The 18,879-nt window shown below is 46.9% G+C and overlaps 1 protein-coding gene across 1 annotated transcript in view; it reads right to left on the bottom strand.

Annotated features, from left to right (window-relative positions):
• MARCHF6 (membrane associated ring-CH-type finger 6) overlaps positions 1 to 18,879 on the bottom strand; it is a 1,360,950-nt gene that overhangs the window by 940,705 nt on the left and 401,366 nt on the right. Inside the window, exon 12 of the mRNA XM_078687648.1 lies at positions 17,875 to 17,955. Coding sequence (XP_078543774.1) covers positions 17,875 to 17,955 — 81 coding nt within the window. The remainder of the gene's footprint in view (positions 1 to 17,874; positions 17,956 to 18,879) is intronic.

Below are 18,879 nucleotides of genomic sequence, written 5' to 3'. Positions count from 1 at the left end.
ACTGGCTATTTTCTAGAAGAAAATCTGGGCTCCGTAGCGTCAGCGCACACGATCTGGGAAGCTTATAAAGTGGTTATGAAGGGATATGCCATCTCGCTGAAAACGGAATACGTTGCAAAACGGCATGAGATTTTGACACAGCTAGAGGACGCACTTGGAAAACTTGAGGCGGAATATGCACTTCATACTTCGGATGAGAAACTGCATGGCCTGACGCTCAAGAAGGAAGAGTACAAACTGAAAACGCCCGAGAACATATGCTAGCTAAACAGGCGGCTACCCATCAGCGGTTATATGAGCTGGGAGACAGGGCAGGGAAGACGCTGGCTTGGCCTGGAGAGAAGACGCAGGGTTCAAGGTGGGTGCCCAGATTGCAGATGCCTAACGGAGAAGTTATATCTCGCCCGGATGAAATAGCAGAGGCATTTGCTGACTACTTCGAAAAAGTATATTCGCCTTCTGCCATATATACCGCGGAAGAGTCGCATCAACGTTTGGCGGAATGTGAAGTGCCGACTCTTTCGGACGAGGACAGGGAGTTCCTAGAGGCGGATCTCTTTGATGAGGAAATCCGGAGAGCCATTGGCAAATTACATCGGGTAAGGCGATGGGGCCAAATGGTACCCCGGTGGAGTTTCTTAAGGTAGTGGCCTCCCAGGTGGTCCCACATTTGCGGGGCATGTATCAGGAGAGCTGGGAAAAGGGAACCCTACCCCCAGATCAACGGCTGGCAAGCATGGTCGTTATATATAAGGCTGGTAAACCGGTGGAAGATTGCCGTTCCTATAGACCGATTTCTCTAATTATTGTAGAGGCGAAAGTTCTGGCGAAAGTGCTTGCTACGCGATTGGGGAAAGTGATATCCTCCCTGGTGCACCCGGACCAGTCGGGCCTTATGCCAGGACGGAATACAGCTCTTAATATCCATCGACTTCACAACGTGCCGGCTCGACAAAAATACCTAGAAGAAGACGCAGTCATACTATCCCTAGACGCTTCCATGGCTTTTGATTAATTTGAATGGTCCTATATGTTTGGGGTCTTGGAGAGAGCAGGATTGGGCCCTAAATTCATGCGATGGGTGCGGCTACTTTATACTGACATATCGGGACAATTCAAAGTGAACAACTACACATCCAGACGGTTCTCTCTCCGCAGAGGCACCAGACAGGGTTGCCCTCTGTCGCCATTGTTGTTTGCGCTGATGTTGGAGCCCCTGGCGGCGTGGATACGGCGGGATGTTATGACCAGGGGTCTGCGGTGGTCCCATGATTGTGAAGATAGAATATCACTCTACGCAGATGATATAGTGTTACATCTTGCGAACCCTTACAGATCCATTCATATGGTCCTTAACATTTTTACCAATTTTGGAAAGTATTCTGGATACGCTATTAATTGGAGCAAGTCAGTATTATATGTACTTCATAGACAGACCGCACATCTTCCAAAAGACTGTGCCCTGATGGTTGCGGAGGAAGGTTTTAGATATCTGGGGATCTTTGTCACGCCAGATCCGGCCCTCTTTTATGGTCGCAATTTAGCGCCCTTGTTGACGCGACTGCGAGCAGATGTCCAACATTGGAGATCCCTGCCTGCTGATTGGCCGTGCTGCCCTCTTTAAAATGCTCGCTCTTCCGCGGTTTTAATATATTTTACAAAATTGCCCACATAGAGTTACAGATGCCTACTTTACTGCGGTAGAAGGGGAGGTGCGTACACTGCTATGGGATGGAAGGGCCCCGAGGATAGCGCTTCAAAAACTGATGAAGGGATGGTATGATGGAGGCATCGCGTTACCGGACATACGGTTGTACTACTGGGCCTCGCAATTGGTGACTGTAAATAGGTGGAGATACGCCCCACCGGATGATCCGGCATGTGCTTTAGATTGATATCAGATGGATAGGGCTGGCTATCTTGGGGCACTTTACTCTGGTCCACGGAGAAAGCAGTGTAGGCCCCACTCAACACACGCTGCAGATATGGAGACTGGCCAACCCCTGTTTGGGTTGGACAGATAGGCTTATTAGAATGACGCCGTTGTGGTATTCACAAAAGCTGGGTATGCTCTGCCATCATCCGGGATTCGATAAATGGGACATGATTGGTATTTCGACGGTGGGCGATCTGATTAAGAAGGGTAGGATTCTTCGGTTTGAAGAGTTGCAGAAGACTTACCGATTGGCGCCCAGTGAGGCCTTTCGCTATCTGCAAATAAGACATGCTTTGATGGCGGCGTTTCCGATCAGTGTAGACATACCGGAGTCCTCTCCTTTGGAGGACCGTCTGTTAGATGGACAGCTGCACACCAAAGCGGACTCCCTCACCTATAGGAAACTTAGCAACAATATGCCAGACTATTTCGGACAGCTCAAGGAGAAATGGGAAAGAGACATAGGGGTAATTGAGGATGAGGATTGGAGGCAAGCGTTAATGTCTCCCAGAGAGTCTGCCATCACACTTAGATTCCGCCTTGTCAGCTCCGTATCTTCCACCGCTCATATCTGACTGGGATTACTCTAGCAAGGATTGGGTCTAGGCCAGACGATCTCTGCTTCAAGTGATGCAGGCAGTCAGCCAACTTTTACCATATGATATGGGAGTGCCCAATAGTGCAAAGCCGATGGGACAGAATTACAACACATATGCATTCTGCCCTGGGAAAGACAATTACCTTGACGCCACGACTGGGCCTGCTAAACATATTGGCGGCGACGGATCTTACAGAAACGGAACAACTATTTGCGACGCTGGGCTTCACGTTATTTAAAAGAGAAATTGCTAGGGGGTGGGGTGAAGTGAGGCCAACTGAAGTAGAGGTATGGAAGAGGGAGCTCGATAAGTGTATGATAGCTGAGAAAGAAGTGTTTATCGCAAGAGGTTGCCCAAAGAAATGGGACAGGAAGTGGTCCAAATGGAATTTGTACAGAGGAGAGATATGGGTGTCTCCTGTGGTGGAGTTAGAATTGCGAAGAAATAGGGATGGGGAGCAAAATATGTAATTTATATGTCTGATTGAATTTAATTGTCAATGTGATACTAACTGTACCCTGCACTATGGGATTATTTGCACAAAAGTAAATTGTCTGTTACTTTCTTTAATAAAATATTTTCAACAAAAAAAAAATGGTTATGGACAGTTCTCCACTAAAGTCATGAAATGGGGCTTTAGTGAGTTTAGATCCATAAGGGACGCTGGGAATATTCGTTACATGGAATTGATGTAAAAAGTTTTCTCTCCATTTGGCGGATTTCTTGGTGTAGAAAATGAAATCCGTTTTAAGGCATCTGTACGTTGGACTAGAGAAGATGTCTGTTATTATAGTCTCTGGGTGTTCTTTGAGGAGCTTGTGTTTGAAGTTTTTAGCTGCGTTTTTAGAGAGGTTTCAAGAAAATTTTATGCAGTATGAGTTGGGGCCGTATCTTTCAAGGACAGTGTTGTGATGGGACATTGACCCAGCCGTAGATTCCAAAATACGGCACTTGGAAGGAGTATCTGGGGATAACTAAGATTAGCTTTTATGAGAAGCATTCATAGGTGTGCATAGTGGTCAGAGGGATGCTTCAAACTCGTGGAACAATACTCCGGGTGAGTGTTTCAGATCTGAACAGTATACTCGGTGAGTATCAGTAGAGAAGTCTGCCCCAAACCGTGGCTGGTTGGGGTGGAGCGGATGAGAGGGAACGTCAGAACAATCTTGTATGCAAGTATTCAGATACCAGTCTACTGAGCTATTTGTATGGGATGACATGGCCACCTCCAGCCACTGACATGAGTACCATGTTGGAAGATTTATATTTCCTTATCACGGAAGAACAAGTTACTTACCTTCCGGAACGCCTTATCTGGTAAAGACTACTTAGCTGCAGATTTCTTACCTTAGAATTATCCCCAGGCATCAGATCCGTAAAATGTTTGTGAACAGAACCCCTCCGTGCCGGTAAGTGGTGGTGATCAGCTCTACTTGGTGTTGATGGCGTCGTACGCGGGGGAAGTGACATTCACGGTGCCTATACTGGCACCACCCAGGCACGCTGACGTCAGCTACTTTTCACAACTTTCCATGCCAGAAGCGGGAAGCACAAAGTACACTGACCACTGGTGTGGAAAACTAGGGCCCTGAAAGAGGAAAGCCCCGTCATTAGAAATCCGATCGCAGAGCAGGGAGGATGGGTGAGTCGGTAAGGAATATGCAGCTAGCTAGAGTCTCCACCAGATAAGGCGTTACCGAACGCAAGTAATTTCTTCATCTGATAGAGACTTCTAGCCGCAAATTCATAACGTTATAATAGATATCCAAACAACACCTCCTCAAGAAGTCCTGTATGAACAAACCGGCAAAATGCCCATCTCTACAGACATGACTGTCCAGGCAGTAGTGTTTGGTAAAAGTGTGCAAAAAGTCCATGTTGCCGCCTAGCAGATATCCAGGACTGGAACTCCGTGTGCTAACTAAGTGGTTGCAGCTTTAGCTCTGGTGGAATGAGCACCCAACCCCTCAGGGGGCTGGTTCTCAGCCAAAGCGTAACAGATTTTGATACAGAGTATAATCCATCGTGAAATGGTCCTCTTCTGTACACCTATCCTTTCTTCGCTCAGACATACCCCACTCTCATGTGCGATCATGATAGAAAGACAAGGTTGTTTTAGGGTCCAGACAGTGAAGTCGGTCGTCTTTGCAGGGATGTGAGGGAGCGTAAAAAGTAGGTAGACTGATGGATTGGCCTACGTGAAATTGAGTGACACTATCAGAAGAAAGGAAGCTTTCATACAAAGCACCAGTTAGTGTGGGAAGATGTCAAGGTAAGGCGCCTTGGATGACAGTGAAGCTCACTGGCCAAGTTATTGCAACCAGGAAGACCATCTTGTTGGTAAGGAGCCCGAGTGGGTGCTTGTGCAGAGGGTTAAAGGGAGCGCACATAAGGAAAGTGAGGACAAGATTGAGGTCACACTAGGGCATAATAAAGGAAGAAGGTGGAAACAAATGTCGTAAACCTTTCAGAAGCATATTTACAATAGAGCATTTGAAGAGAGATGGCGAATAAGCCAACCACACAAAAGCTAAAATAACCAAGAGGTTGCCCTTCAGAGTGCCCAGATCACAGCCCCTCTGGGAAAGGAAAGGATGAACAGGAGAACCTGAGGGGGAGAGGGGGCGGAGGGGCGGAAAGTGTATCAATTAGATTTTCTGTACACAATGCCACAAATTTTGCCCAACGGCAGGCGTAAACAGTCTTGGTGGAGGGACACCTGCTACCAAGATAAAGTCACGGACGTCGAGAGGAAGGTCGAAAGCTGTCCTGTCGCCACTCAACCTCCATGCAAGAAGGCGGAGCGTTGACTGGGTTGGATTGAGTACCCTCCCCTGCTTCTGCGAAAGAAGATCCTCCAGAAGGAGCAACCTGATCGGAGGACAGATAGCCATGCTTAACAGCTTGGGATACCAGGCTCTCAGTGTCCAATCCGGAGCCATAAGGATGGTATGGGCAGAAAGGCACACGTGACAGGAGGTCTGAGCTCCACTCAAGACAAAAAGCGTCTCTGAGTGAGAGACGCCTTGGATACTCCAGCGTGCAGAAGTGACAACACTGCGCATTCTCATTGGTGGCAAACAGATCTAACCAAAGCTCTCCCCACTGATGAAAGAGACCCTGCACCATCTCCGGTTGGAGATGCCACTTATGATGAATGAGGAGTCTTTGGTGTTCAAAGAACCCGCCACATGTTAAACCACCAGGGATATGACCTGCACCAGCCATGTCCATAGACGCCCCTCTTGACCAAAGGTCCACGATCCCACACTGCAATGTTTGTTTCAGTCCCACATATCAGTGGTGTTGCCCATGAACACCTGCACCAGCTTTTCTTGAATGGAGGATAGAAAGGCTTTCAATGCCAATCGGATCGCTTGGAGCTCCAACAGGCTGATATGGAGTCTGGAGTCTGCATTCTGCTGGAAACCAGAGTAATCTGATCTCCACCTCTCCCAGATGGCTGCAAAATCCCAGGAGTGACACATCTGTCACTACTGTAAGAGCTGGTTAGGGAAGGGAGATGGTTCTGCTGCTGACCCAATCGCAGCATGTTAACCATCACTACAGATCTTTTGCAGTTTCCTCGGAGATCTGGACCATGTCGGCGAGATTACCCTGATGCTGCACCCACTAGAACTTCAGGTCCTACTGCACAGCACGCACATGCTAATGGGCATGTGTCACCAGCAGGATGCAGCGGACCATGAGGCCCAGCAGCCTCAGAGTCTGTCTCACCAAAATCCTTGATAGAAGCTGAAACATTAACATCATAGCATGAATATCCTGGAAAGGACAGGTCCAAAACTGCACCATGTCCAGTACAGTTCAATCAATCAAGCATTTGTAAAGCGCGCTACATACCTGTGAGGGTCTCAAGGCGCTGGGGGGGGGGGGGGGGGGGGGGGGGGGGGGGCTGCTACAGATCGAAGAGCCAGGTCTTGAGATGTCTTTTGAAGGCCAGCAGGTCCTGGGTCATTCGTAGGCTGGTAGGGAGAGCGTTACAGGTCTTGACGGCGAGGTAGGAGGAGGATCTGCCGCCAGCGGTGGTTTTCCGGATACGGGGAACTGTGGCAAGGGCGAGGGTGGCAGAGCGGAGGTTGCGGGTGGGGGTGTGGAAGCTGAGTCGGTTGTTGAGGTATGTTGGTCCGGTGTTGTGTAGCGCTTTGTGTGCGTGGGTGAGGAGTTTGAAGGTGATTCTCTTGTTGACGGGGAGCCAGTGTAGGCCTCTCAGGTGGGGTGTGATGTGGCTGCGTCGGGGGACGTCAAGGATCAGTCGTGCCGAGGCGTTCTGGGTTCGTTGTAGTCGTCTCAGGAGCTTGGTTGTTGTTCCTGAGTAGAGGGCGTTCCCGTAGTAGAGTCTGCTGGTGATGAGGGCCTGAGTGACGGTTTTTCACGTGTCGGGAGGGATCCATTTGAAGATCATGCGGAGCATTCGGAGAGTGTTGAAGCAGGACGCGGAGAGGGCCTTGACTTGCCTGGTCATGGAGAGGGTGGAGTCGAGGATGAACCCCAGGTTGCGGGCGTGGTCGGTGGGTTCTGGGGCTGTGCCTAGCGATGTGGGCCACCAGGAGTCGTCCCAGGCTGATGGGGTGGGTCCAAGGATGAGGACATCCGTCTTGTCTGAATTCAGCTTCAGTCTGCTGTCCTTCATCCAGTCGGCGACGGCCTTCATTCCTCGGTGGAGGGTGGCTTTGGTGGTGTGGGGGTCTTCGGTGAGGGATATGATCAGCTGGGTGTCGTCGGTGTAGGAGATGAAAGGGAGCGTCTGAGAGGGAGTCAGTTGGGACTTCGGCACATTGAAAGTGAACCCCCGTGAATGCAGGAGGTCTCCGGTAGTCTGGAGGTGGGAGATGAGAGCCTGCCTTCAATAGCAAGTTGTCGATATAGGGGAAGACTGGCACCCCTGATCTCCACAGATGAGCCGCAACCATCACCATCATCTTGGTGAACACTTAAAAAGCGCTGGTGAGGCCAAATGGGAGCACAGCGAACTGAAAGTGCTCGTGGCCCACCGTGAACCACGATTAACGCCAGTGAGCATGCAGGAAGGCAATATGAAAATAAGTACCCTGCGAGTCCAACTCTACCATCCAGTCTACTGGGTCCAATGCAGCTAGGACCTGAGCTAGAGTGAGCATTTTGACCTTCTCCTTCTAGAGGAAGATGTTGAAAGAACACATGTCTAGGATAGGGCGAAGGCCTCTGACCTTCTTGGGCACCTGAAAGTAGTGGGAATAACAACCACAACCTACTTCTGGTGTTGGTACACTCTCTATGGCTCCTTTGGCCAAACTAGCCTGTTGGAGAAGAGATAAGTAGTCCTCCGTCAGCCTGTCGTAATCTGATGGCATGGATGGAGGGGTAGTCTCGGGAGGAAGTAGCCTCAAGGGGGAGGGAGTAGCCTCAAAGGGGAGGGAGTAGCCCCGAAGGGGAGGGAGTAGAGGGAGTAGTCCCGAAGGGGAGGGAGTAGTCCCGAAGGGGAGGGAGTAGTCCCGAAGGGGCGGGAGTAGTCCCGAAGGGGCGGGAGTAGTCCCGAAGGGGCGGGAGTAGTCCCGAAGGGGAGGGAGTAGTCCCGAAGGGGAGGGAGTAGTCCCGAAGGGGAGGGAGTAGTCCCGAAGGGGAGGGAGTAGTCCCGAAGGGGAGGGAGTAGTCCCGAAGGGGAGGGAGTAGTCCCGAAGGGGAGGGAGTAGTCCCGAAGGGGATGGAGTAGTCCCGAAGGGGAGGGAGTAGTCCCGAAGGGGAGGGAGTAGTCCCGAAGGGGAGGGAGTAGTCCCTTTGGACAATCTGCAAAACCCAAGCGTCCGATGCTATGGACTGCCAGTGGGGCAGGTGATGGTGAATTCTGCCTCCCACTGTGTAGTCATGGTGGTAAACGGGCAGACTAGTAGAGTTTGAAGGCTGCTGGTGAGGTGGTGGATTGACCAGACCGCTGGCCACCCGACAAACTGGGTTGCTAGGTACCATGTCCGCAACTAACCAGAGGCTAGCAATCTTGAGCGCCATAGTGGCTGGGCCGGTAAGGACGTGGATGAATGCCCCTTCCAGGGCCACGAAAGGAGCGAAAGGCCTGGAAGTTGCCGGTGTGGCTCCAGAAGGGGCCAAGGCCTTCGGATAAATGGCGCAACAGTCAGGGCAGGCTTTCGGGTCATTGTGTTGTTGATAGCACCAGAGGAAAACAAGCTGCGGGTCCGTCACTGAAATCTGTTGGTGTCAGGCCCAGTACGGGAATCTACCACACCAGGAGGTAAGACCGAAAAAAAAACCTTTGACGAAACGTCAGGAAAACAAACAGTCAAAAAGTGACTAAGGGGTAGCTCTTTTTGAATCTGCGCTGACTGGCCTGGAAATTTAAGAACTGGGTGGTGCATATCTACGCACCGCAAACATCACTTCCGGCACCAACGACGCCACGCAGAGCTGAATGATGACACATGGAGCCGAACCACGCCACATACCGGCATGCAGGGGTACTGCTCACAAAAAAATTCTGAATCCAGTCGTACGCTTGGGGATGGTTCTACTGTAGGTTATCTGCGTTTAGAAGTCTCTATCAGATTTAGAGGTATTGGCAGAAAAGTATGTGCAAATACTCCGCACCAGGTTATAGAGTGTGCATTAGCCGACACTTAGCATGGTAATGCCTAGAGGCAACGTTTCAGCATTGTTTTCAACTTCTCTTCCACAGTGAACAAATCTAGGGCTGGTATTTCCCACATCTGGAATACTTTTCCACAACTGACTGTTTAAGCTCCCACTAATGGGAGAAGCCTATTTGCTGCATAATTTTATTTTTTTAATAAGGGAGAGGATTTTTTCCACTTTACAGTGAAGCCCAATTTGTATCTATAACAGATCCACAGCTGTCCGATGTTTATCCGGCATTCTTGAAGAAAAAGTAAGCCTTTACCAGTCAATCATACAAATGTGGGTAAACCTATGTGAAAGTGGAAGTTTGGAGGTGGAGCTTTATACGAAACCGATGGACAAAAATACCTTGCTCCATTACTCCATCTTCCACCCCAGATCACAAAAGGATAATATACCATTTAGTCAATTGAAAACAAAACTAAATGATCGGGGTTACCCCAAAAAGCTGATATTGCATTCTTTTGAAAGAGCCCTATTTTATAATAGGGAGGCCATGTTTGACGGCTCGAAAAAAGAAAAAGAAATTAACAAAATAGTATTTGTTAGCCAATTCCATGAGATTAGCAATAAGATCAAGAATGTAATAAATAGGCATTGGAACATATTGAATAATGAAAAAAATGTGAGCCTAGATAGACCAGTGTTTGCATATAAGAGAAACACAAATTTGCACAAGAAACTGGTCCATACTTATAGGGAGGAACCCGTTCAGAGACAGAGAACGATTGACAATACTATGGCCAGAGGCAATACTAGATGTGGCAAATGTACGTTGTGCCCACAGTGTATAGTGGCAAAGGAAATAAAGCACAATGGACAAACCATTGTGGCACACACCGTGAACAATTGCCTTAGTAAGAACATTATCTATTTTTTAAGATGCCCCTGTGGTCAGGCATATGTGGGCGAGACGTGTCGTGAGTTGAGAATACGCTTGCTTGAGCACAGGTCTGCTATCAAAACTAAAAAACCGAATGCACCATTGGTGGCATATTTTTTAGAAAAGGGACACAATGAATTTGAGTTTGAGTGGATCATATTGGAAAAGGTGACTATGAGCAAGAGAGGTGGCAACATGGAGGATAAGAGAAAATCAAGGGAACAATGGTACATATCGATTTTTATTACGATCAGGCAAGGATTGAACACCAGAGAGGAATGGGAGAAACTTATTAAGTAAAACTATTGGGCCACTAATATTGTCCTGCCTGTAAGATAAAGGACACGAATAAATATTTTATGTAAATGCAATCATGTATTACAACCCATTGTACTCTGATTTTGTTCTGTCTTTGTGACAGAGGACACTTATGAGAATGAGATCGTAAGGGTTCCCAGGATAGCGTATGAGCAGTAACAATTATTAGATCTAGTAGATTGGATATGGGAATAAGGAGGAATACAGCAATTATTGTTGACTTCGAGTAAAACAGATATATAAAAATAAAAAAAATTAAACGGGAATGTTTTAGTTTGACCTCTGTATGGAATAACAATAGTATAGATGTATTACATTCTAATACACACATATAATAAACACTATCAGGAATGAAGTCGAGGTCAGTCCGATTTGGGGCTGTTAGGGGTGAAAGCGATGAAATGCGTTACTTACCTGTAACTGCAGTTATTTAGTATTGGTATCTTTCATAGATTCACATCCCTGAATCATTCCCCGTCGTCGGGATGGGAGTCCCAGGTAAATAAATAAAGTAATGTCACATAGACATATATACATAGTAATGGGCCAGAGGCCTCTCATTAGTAACATATCCATGTCCTTTTGTGAAAAGGACCAAACCTTGGCCAAGAGCCAATCAGCTATCACCACCCTCTAGAACCTTCCTGGAAGGTGCTCTAGTCCCTCAGATTTTCATAAGCACAGTGCTAAGTAGCATATTACTGAACTAAGGTGAGCCCTTCCAGGGGAGGCGGGTGGGTTGCATGTGAATCTATGAAAGATACCAATACTGGATAACTGCAGTTACAGGTAAGTAACGCATGTCTTATCCAGTATTAGGGGTATCTTTCATAGATTCACATGCCTGAATCAGAGTAGCGAGCAATAACAAGCACATTTCGAATGGTACAACATCAAATCTCACTAGATAATAACATATCAACTGTGAAATGCAAAAGGTACCAAAATACAATATTAGAGAGAAATGTGCAAGTAGACAGTAGTAAGGTGGGATGAAAGAGAAGGCTCACCTCTAGTGAAATAGATGACGGAGCACAAGGTGTCCCACTGCTGCATCTTTCATAAGTTCAATATCCAAGCAGTAGTGCCTGGTGAACGTATGCGGCGTCTTCCATGTCGCCGCCCTGCAGATGTCAGTAATGGGCACTCCAGCAAAGAGTGCCATGGAGGTTGAGACTAGTGGAATGAGCACGAACCTTGGAATGCAGAGGATGTCCTGCTTGCTGATGACAGAAAGCAATAGCCGCAGAGATCCAACGTGAAATGCTCTGCTTAGTCAAAGGAAGACCTTTCCTAGGTCTGCTAAAAGCAACGACGAGTTGGTTAGATTTTCGAAATGTCTGAGTTCTGTGAATGTAGAATTTAAGACCGTGTTGAGATCCAGAGAGTGGAGAGACCTCTCTGCTTGCGTAGTGTGGCTTCGGAAAGAAAGAGCGCAGGACTATAGGCTCATTAAGATGAAAGTCAGATGGGACCTTTGGAATAAATTTAGGATTAGTCCTTAGAATCACTCTGTCGTGTTTGAATTGGAGGAAAGGGTCTTGAATTGAGAAGGCATGGATCTCACTTACTCGTCTTGCCGAGGTAAGCGCCAGTAGAAGTGCCATTTTCCAGGAAAGATATTTGACATCTACTTTGTGTATCGGCTCAAAGGGATGTTTCATTAATTGAGCAAGCACAATGTTCAGCTGCCAGGTAGGCGGTAAAGTCTTCACTGGAGGGAACGTTCTGAACAAGCCTTTAAGAAACTGTTTTATGAGTCTACTAGACCAGAGTGAAGCACCAGCCGAGGAACGTCTGAAGCGAGATATTGCGGCCAGGTGAACTTTTATAAAAGTATGAGCAAGTCCTGAGTTTGCCAAATGTAGCAGGTAAGGCAAAATCTGCGCAGGAGACAAAGAAAAAGGATGCACTTTCTTTGATTTGCACCTTATGCAGAATCTTTTCCACTTCAGGGAATATGTTTTGTTGGTATTGGCAGCACGAGCTCGGCCTAGAACAGCTCTGCAATCTGGTGGGATGTCTAAGTTCTGGAATTCTCTGAACTCAGGAGCCAAGCAGATAATTTGAGAGATGCTGGATCCGGATGCTGGACTTGCCCTTGGTTCATTTTGAGGAGATTGGGGAACGGCTTCAATGGGATCGGCGGTTCCAGCGATAGGAGATGAAGCTCCATAAACCAGTGCTGGCGCGGCCAAGCTGGAGCTATCAAGATAAGGGTACAATGTTCTGCCTTCGACTTCCGGAGGACCCTGGAATTCAGGGGAAATGGAGGAAATACGTACGCAAAGACGTTGAACCATGCGATCGAAAAAGCATTCCCCAGAGACCCCTTCTGGGGACGCCAGCTTGCGTAATGTTGGCATTTGGCGTTCTGTCTGGTTGCGAAAAGGTCCAGGAGAGGCATGCCCCATTGGGAGAAGATGTGATTGAGAAGCTGCTGATCCAGTTCCCACTCGTGGCACACAGAGCGCTGTCTGCTCTGTGAGTCTGCGAGGACATTGTCCATTCCAGGGATGTATTCTGCACGAAGGGAAATGTTGTGAAGAAGCAACCAATTCCAGATTTTCTGAGATTTGTGAGATAACGTCAGAGAACGGGTCCCTCCTTGCTTGTTTATATAGTGCATTGTTGTGGTGTTGTCTGTCCTCGCAAGCACTGGGGATTTTTTGATCCGAGGAAGAAATGCTCGAAGCGCCAGGTAAACTGCTCGAACTTGAGAAGGTTTATGTGCAGTTGGCGCTCTGAAGGGGACCACTGTCCGTTGATTTTGAGTTCTTGGAGGGACGCACCCCAACCTTCCAGGGACGCATCTGTCGTTATGATATGCGGAGAAACTGGAAGCAGGAAAGGCAAACCTTGCAAAAGGTTCTGTGGGTGAATCCACCACTGTAGAGCTTTCACCATGGGAGGAGTCACACGGATGACATCGTTGAACGATCCTGTACACTGGATCCATTGAGTGGACAGCGCTTCTTGAAGAGGGCGCATGTGAAGACGGCAGTGTGGAACTAACAGGATGCAAGAAGACATCATCCCAAGCAGGGACTTGTAAAGGCGCACCGTGAGGGATCTTCTGGTTTGTATGCGGGCCGCTAAGGATGTCAGCTTGGTTTGACGCTCCTGCGATGGAAATGCTTTCTTCTGTGCCGTATCGAAGACAGCGCCTATGAAAGTGAGAAGCTGGGAAGGTTGAAGGACGGATTTGTCTCGATTGAGAGTGAGGCCCAAGTCGTTGAAAAGTTGAAGACAGGCGTTGGAGGACTTGGTCACGCCTGCAAAAGAAGGCGCCTTGACGAGCCAGTCGTCCAAGTATGGGAAGACTTGGTGATGTTGCTGCCGGAGGTACGCAGCCACTGGAGACAGGCATTTTGTGAAAATGCGTGGTGCTGATTTCAGGCCGAAGGGCAATACCCAAAACTGGTAGTGTCTGCCCGCCACAGCAAACCTGAGGTATTGTTTGTGATTCCTGTGGATAGGCATGTGAAAATACACGTCTTGAAGGTCTAGAGACACCATGAAGTTGTTCGCATTGAGGAGTTGTAGCACCTCCTGAATGGACCCCATACGAAATGACTGTTTTTTGAGATACTTGTTTAGGTTTCTTAAGTCCAATATAGGTCTCCATTTTTTCTCTTTCTTTCGGATCAAGAAAAATCGGGAATAGAACCCCTTGTCTCGCTGACCACGAGGGACTCTTTCTATAGCACCTTTCTGGAGCATTAGTGAGAGTTCCAAAAGTAGTAGATGTAAAGTTTTGTGGAGCATTGGACGAGGAGGAGTCTGAGGCGGTGTTTCTATGAACTCCAGAGAGTGCCCGAATTTAATTATTTGAAGGACCCATCGATCCGTAGTAATCTTTTTCCAATTTTGCAGGAAAGACTAAATTCTTCCTCCAATCTTGCATGGCCGAGAAGAAGTGGAGACCTGTGGCAGAGAGAAGTCATTGTCTTCTGGCTGTGTCCTTCTTTCCTCCTTTACCATGAAAGGAAGACTTTGTGTAAGATGACTGCTGCTGCTGTTGTCTCTGTTGATATTGTGGCTTATACTGCTGATTTGAGTTGTAGGAGGACCGGTAACCTTGAAAATCTCCTCTTGCAGAAGATTGTCCTCTCCCTCTTGAGCTCCGAAAGGGAGCTCTCTTAAACTGGAGGGTACCCAGTGCCCTTGCCGTTTCGGTATCTTTTTTAATACCTTGAAGCGCCTCATCGATGTGTGTGCCTAAAAGAAGTTGGCCGTCGTAAGGCATGTCAAGCACTTTAGTTTGAACTTCCGGACGGAAAGTAGTAGCTTTCAGCCAACCTTGGCGTCTCAGCACCGCAGCCCCAGCCAGTTGGCGAAACCCCGTCGATGCGATATCCATCGCAAAATCGATTATCTCTGAGGCTGAGCGTTCACCCTCCAAGAGAATCTTCCGAGCCTCCTCTTTTTCTTCCTCCGATAAGGACCCCAAATATGGGGCAATATTAGCCCACATTTGACGGTTGTAACGTCCTAACAGTGCCAGAGAGTTTGAAGCGCGCACTGTTAAAGCGGACAGATGAAAAACGCTTCCCAATATTATCCAGTTTTCGTCCGTCCTTATCCGGAGGTGCAGTGAGTGCAGCAGAAGGATTTTTTGACTTACGCTGCACTGCTTGGGTAATGACCGAGTCCGGTTTGGGATGGCCCGTAAGGCAAGCTGGAGCAGTGTCCGGAGCCCTATATTTTTTGTCCAGTCTAGGCAGCACCGGGGGCAAGAAAGAAGGGTTTTGCATGACCTTAATTCCCTGATTCCAAATGTAGTCGATGATAGGTATGGACCTGACAGCCTTTTTGAAGGGTTCCTTAAAATCATAAAGGAAACAGTCTTGTTGTTGAGTTGTAATAGGAATTTTGAAACGCAAAGCCGCACTTTCCAGGATATTATGGAACCCCCCAATATCTTCCGGGGGCGAATCGGCTTGCGTAGGCACAGGAGATGCCGGACATGGAATTACATAATCGTCCCATTCGTCAGGTGAGTCCTGAAGTTCCCCTTCTTCATGTTGCTACTCCTCCTCTTCCTCATCTGAGGATGGTGGAGGGTGTGAGGGAGCAGGGTCAGGCTGAAGTATTAGAGGTGGAGGCCGAGGTCTAGGTGGAGTAGAAACCACTGGAGGTGGTGGAGGCGTAGGCGTAGATGGGAACCTTTGTTTATAATCCGAAATCAAAAACTGAAGGTCAGTGACTATAGATGCAGGCAGACATACCATAGGTTGAGGAGGAGGCTGGAATTCCTCCTGGTAATCTATTTGTTCGTCCTGTTCTTGTTCCTCATAATCCGAGCTCTCGTGGTATTTTACGTTCAGTTCGGATGGGCTAGTAGCTGTCTGGAACATAGAGCCATCATCTGAGTCATCGTCATCCAGGAGATGTGCAGGTGGTAAAGCCTGGACTCTGCTCGGAGAGGTTAAATCCGGAGTTAATGTGCATTTGGTAATTTTTAGATGAACATACGCACTTAAGTAGGTTCCGTTGTCGTCATCGAACCCGTCGACGGGGTGGTCGTCGACGGCGGGACGTCGACGACTGATCCAGATGGCATAGTTGACGATGACGTCGACGGTGACTTCTTCGTGACGGCCTCGTCGGCGACGACGATGTCGTCGACGGTTGGGGCGTCGATGGTGACTTCTTCGTCGACGGCCTCGTCGACGACGATGACTTCGTCAACGGTGATGGCGTCGACGTCGATGGAGCTTTCGTCGACGTCGATGATGTTTTCGACGACGACGATGATGCGGACTTTGTCGACGAGGAAGTGCTCGTCGACGGCGACTGAATGGACGTCGACGACGACTTCTTTATTTTAATTATAGATGAAATGGACCTACCCGTCGACGTCGAGGATGTTGTCGACGTGGACATTGAAGAAGAAGCCACAGAAGTGGAGATGGTAGCCGTCGACGCCGTCACAGGCAAAGCTGACGAAGTTTTGAAGGGTTTCTTGAAAGTGGAAGCAGAGTCCTGAGGAGAAACCTCCACAGACAAGACCTTAGAATGAACCTCTGAAGACTTTGGCGTCTTCTTTTGAGGTGGCTCCAAAGATGGTCCTGGGGATGTCACTCTAGGTCTTTTAGGAGAGGAATGTGGACTCCTGAAGGAACATTCACTCTCACCAGAAGAGACTGCCTGGTCTTTATCTTTCAGTCTCTGTAGCCATATCAAAAGGCGGCCTTCCCTGTCCTTGAGGGTCTTTGTTGAAAAAGTCCGGCAGACCTTGCAATCTTTTGAAGAGTGGTATGGGTAGAGACAATAAAGACAATCCTTAATGCTTGTCATCCACATGTAGCCTCGTTTTGCCACATGAAGCACAAGGTCTAAAAAGACCTTTTTTAGGAGTATCAGCCATAGAAAACTGAAAATCCCACAAAATGAAGAATTTCTGAAGAGAAAAGTACTTGAAATCCAGTGAAGTAAGGAAAACTGAGCAGAGCTCAGTGGAGACTCCCTTAGCACGACGTGCGGTAGAAAATCTGAGGGACTAGAGCTCCTTCCAGGAAGGGTCTAGAGGGTGGTGATAGCGGATTGGCTCTTGGCCAAAGTTTGGTCCTTTTCACAAAAGGACATGGATATGTTACTAATGAGAGGCCTCTGGCCCATTACTATGTATATATGTCTATGTGACATTACTTTATTTATGTACCGGGGATTCCCATCCAGACGACGGGGAATGATTCAGGCATTTGAATCTATGAAAGATACCTCTAATACTGGATAAGTCTTTAAATAGACGGTATAGGGCGTTTTTGCTTTATGGCATTTTTTTTAGTAATTTTGCAACTCCGAATGCTTTACAACCATTATTTTTATAATACTTAAGTCCCGTAGGTAGAATAGGGAATTATACCGCTATGGCTCTTGAGGAAGTTCTGATGGTTTGAACCCAGCCCAAGATGGCGGATACACTTTCTTAGTACAGTCCACTTTTGATGCCGATGTGGTGCAGGTGGTGCAGGTGGAGACTGTTTCGTGTTGCTTAAAAGCACCGACTTGGGCTCACCAGTAATCGCTAACGGATACAGAGAGGAGTTGGAGCCAGCAAGGAGACTGCTACTCTTTGTACAAAAAGATTTATTTCAGACAGATAAAGAAGTCTATGGTACATGTTGTTGTATTCTCAATATGGCCACTCGCAAAAAAGAGTTGAAATAAGTTAGCAGTATTGGCGTCTGGTAGGTTTTTTTGTTATTTGAGGCTTGGCCTTACTGTTGGGAGCCTAAACCCAGTGGTGTTATTTGGTCCATTTTAGCTAAAGCAGCAAGGTTTGACAAAGTAGTAAAAGAAGCCATGCAGCGACACAACAAAGAGCATTGATTTGAAACTCCAAAATAAATCTCACAGACAAACGTGAGGTGTAAAGAGGGCTGGGACAACAGATCTGAAATAGGTATAGAGTGTCTCAAATGAAATAATAAACATAGGAACATATTGAATCAAAGTTAGCCATCCTAGCTCAAAAAGGATACATGGCATATGATTAATGTGACTGCCAGCAGTACATAGCCCACGATGGTTGTGATAAGGCCTTCAAAATGAGATGCTCGAACCTGGTGGAAAGAAATGCAATATATATTATATATAGAAATGTAACAAACACATATGGATATATATATATATATATATATGAACGAAGAACTCCCAACAGCAAGAAGAGAGCATATATATATATATATAAATAAATAAATGCCATTTAGATTTGGGTCCATATTTGACCACTGAATTTTAAAGTCCCACTTTTTGCATTTAAGCGCATATTTATCAATGTATTTATTATATTTATATAATTAAATATATTGTAATGTAGGCACTAACATGTATTACGTTCAGGCACTATGCAGTATGTCTTCATTGTTTACTACTTGCACAACTGTTTCTGATTTGCACTGGCACTTTAAATACTGGTTAAAAAATACGCAACGCGTCATGTGATCAAGGCCCAGGTGGGGTTGAAACGTGTTATGGCGGCGATGCAGGGCAAGCAATAAAATATTTCTGCACAAAGAACTTTGGGTCCACGTTCATCTGTCCAGTTTCATGTGGATGTTTTCGGATGAAGTCTGCGATATATATATATATATATACACATATATACATACACATACACACATATATATTTATGTATGACTGTACACATGCAGAAACTGATAGCATTACTGTAATTTCACCGAGACATATATTGTGTTAATCAGTAAGCAACTAGTATACTATCTAAGATTTTTTTTTTAAATATGAAATGTTTATCTTAAAAGCATAGCTAGTTTTTTGTTGCTTTAACAGAGTCACGTTCACATTTTACTATGAATAACTACATGCACTGTCTTTTTATAATTTAAGAGACTAATACCTGAGTTTGGCTAGCAGTTGTAAAAACACTACTAATAGCCAATGTTCAAAAAGGGTTTCATATGTTACTGGTAAAAATGACTTAAAGAAGGGAAATTAATAAACTTGTGCTGCTTTCACACATGATT

Source organism: Lissotriton helveticus, chromosome 4_1, assembly GCF_964261635.1.
Source record: "Lissotriton helveticus chromosome 4_1, aLisHel1.1, whole genome shotgun sequence".
NCBI lineage: Eukaryota > Metazoa > Chordata > Amphibia > Caudata > Salamandridae > Lissotriton > Lissotriton helveticus.
Note: the sequence above shows the minus strand (reverse complement) of the source record. Positions and strands in the feature narration are given on the sequence as shown.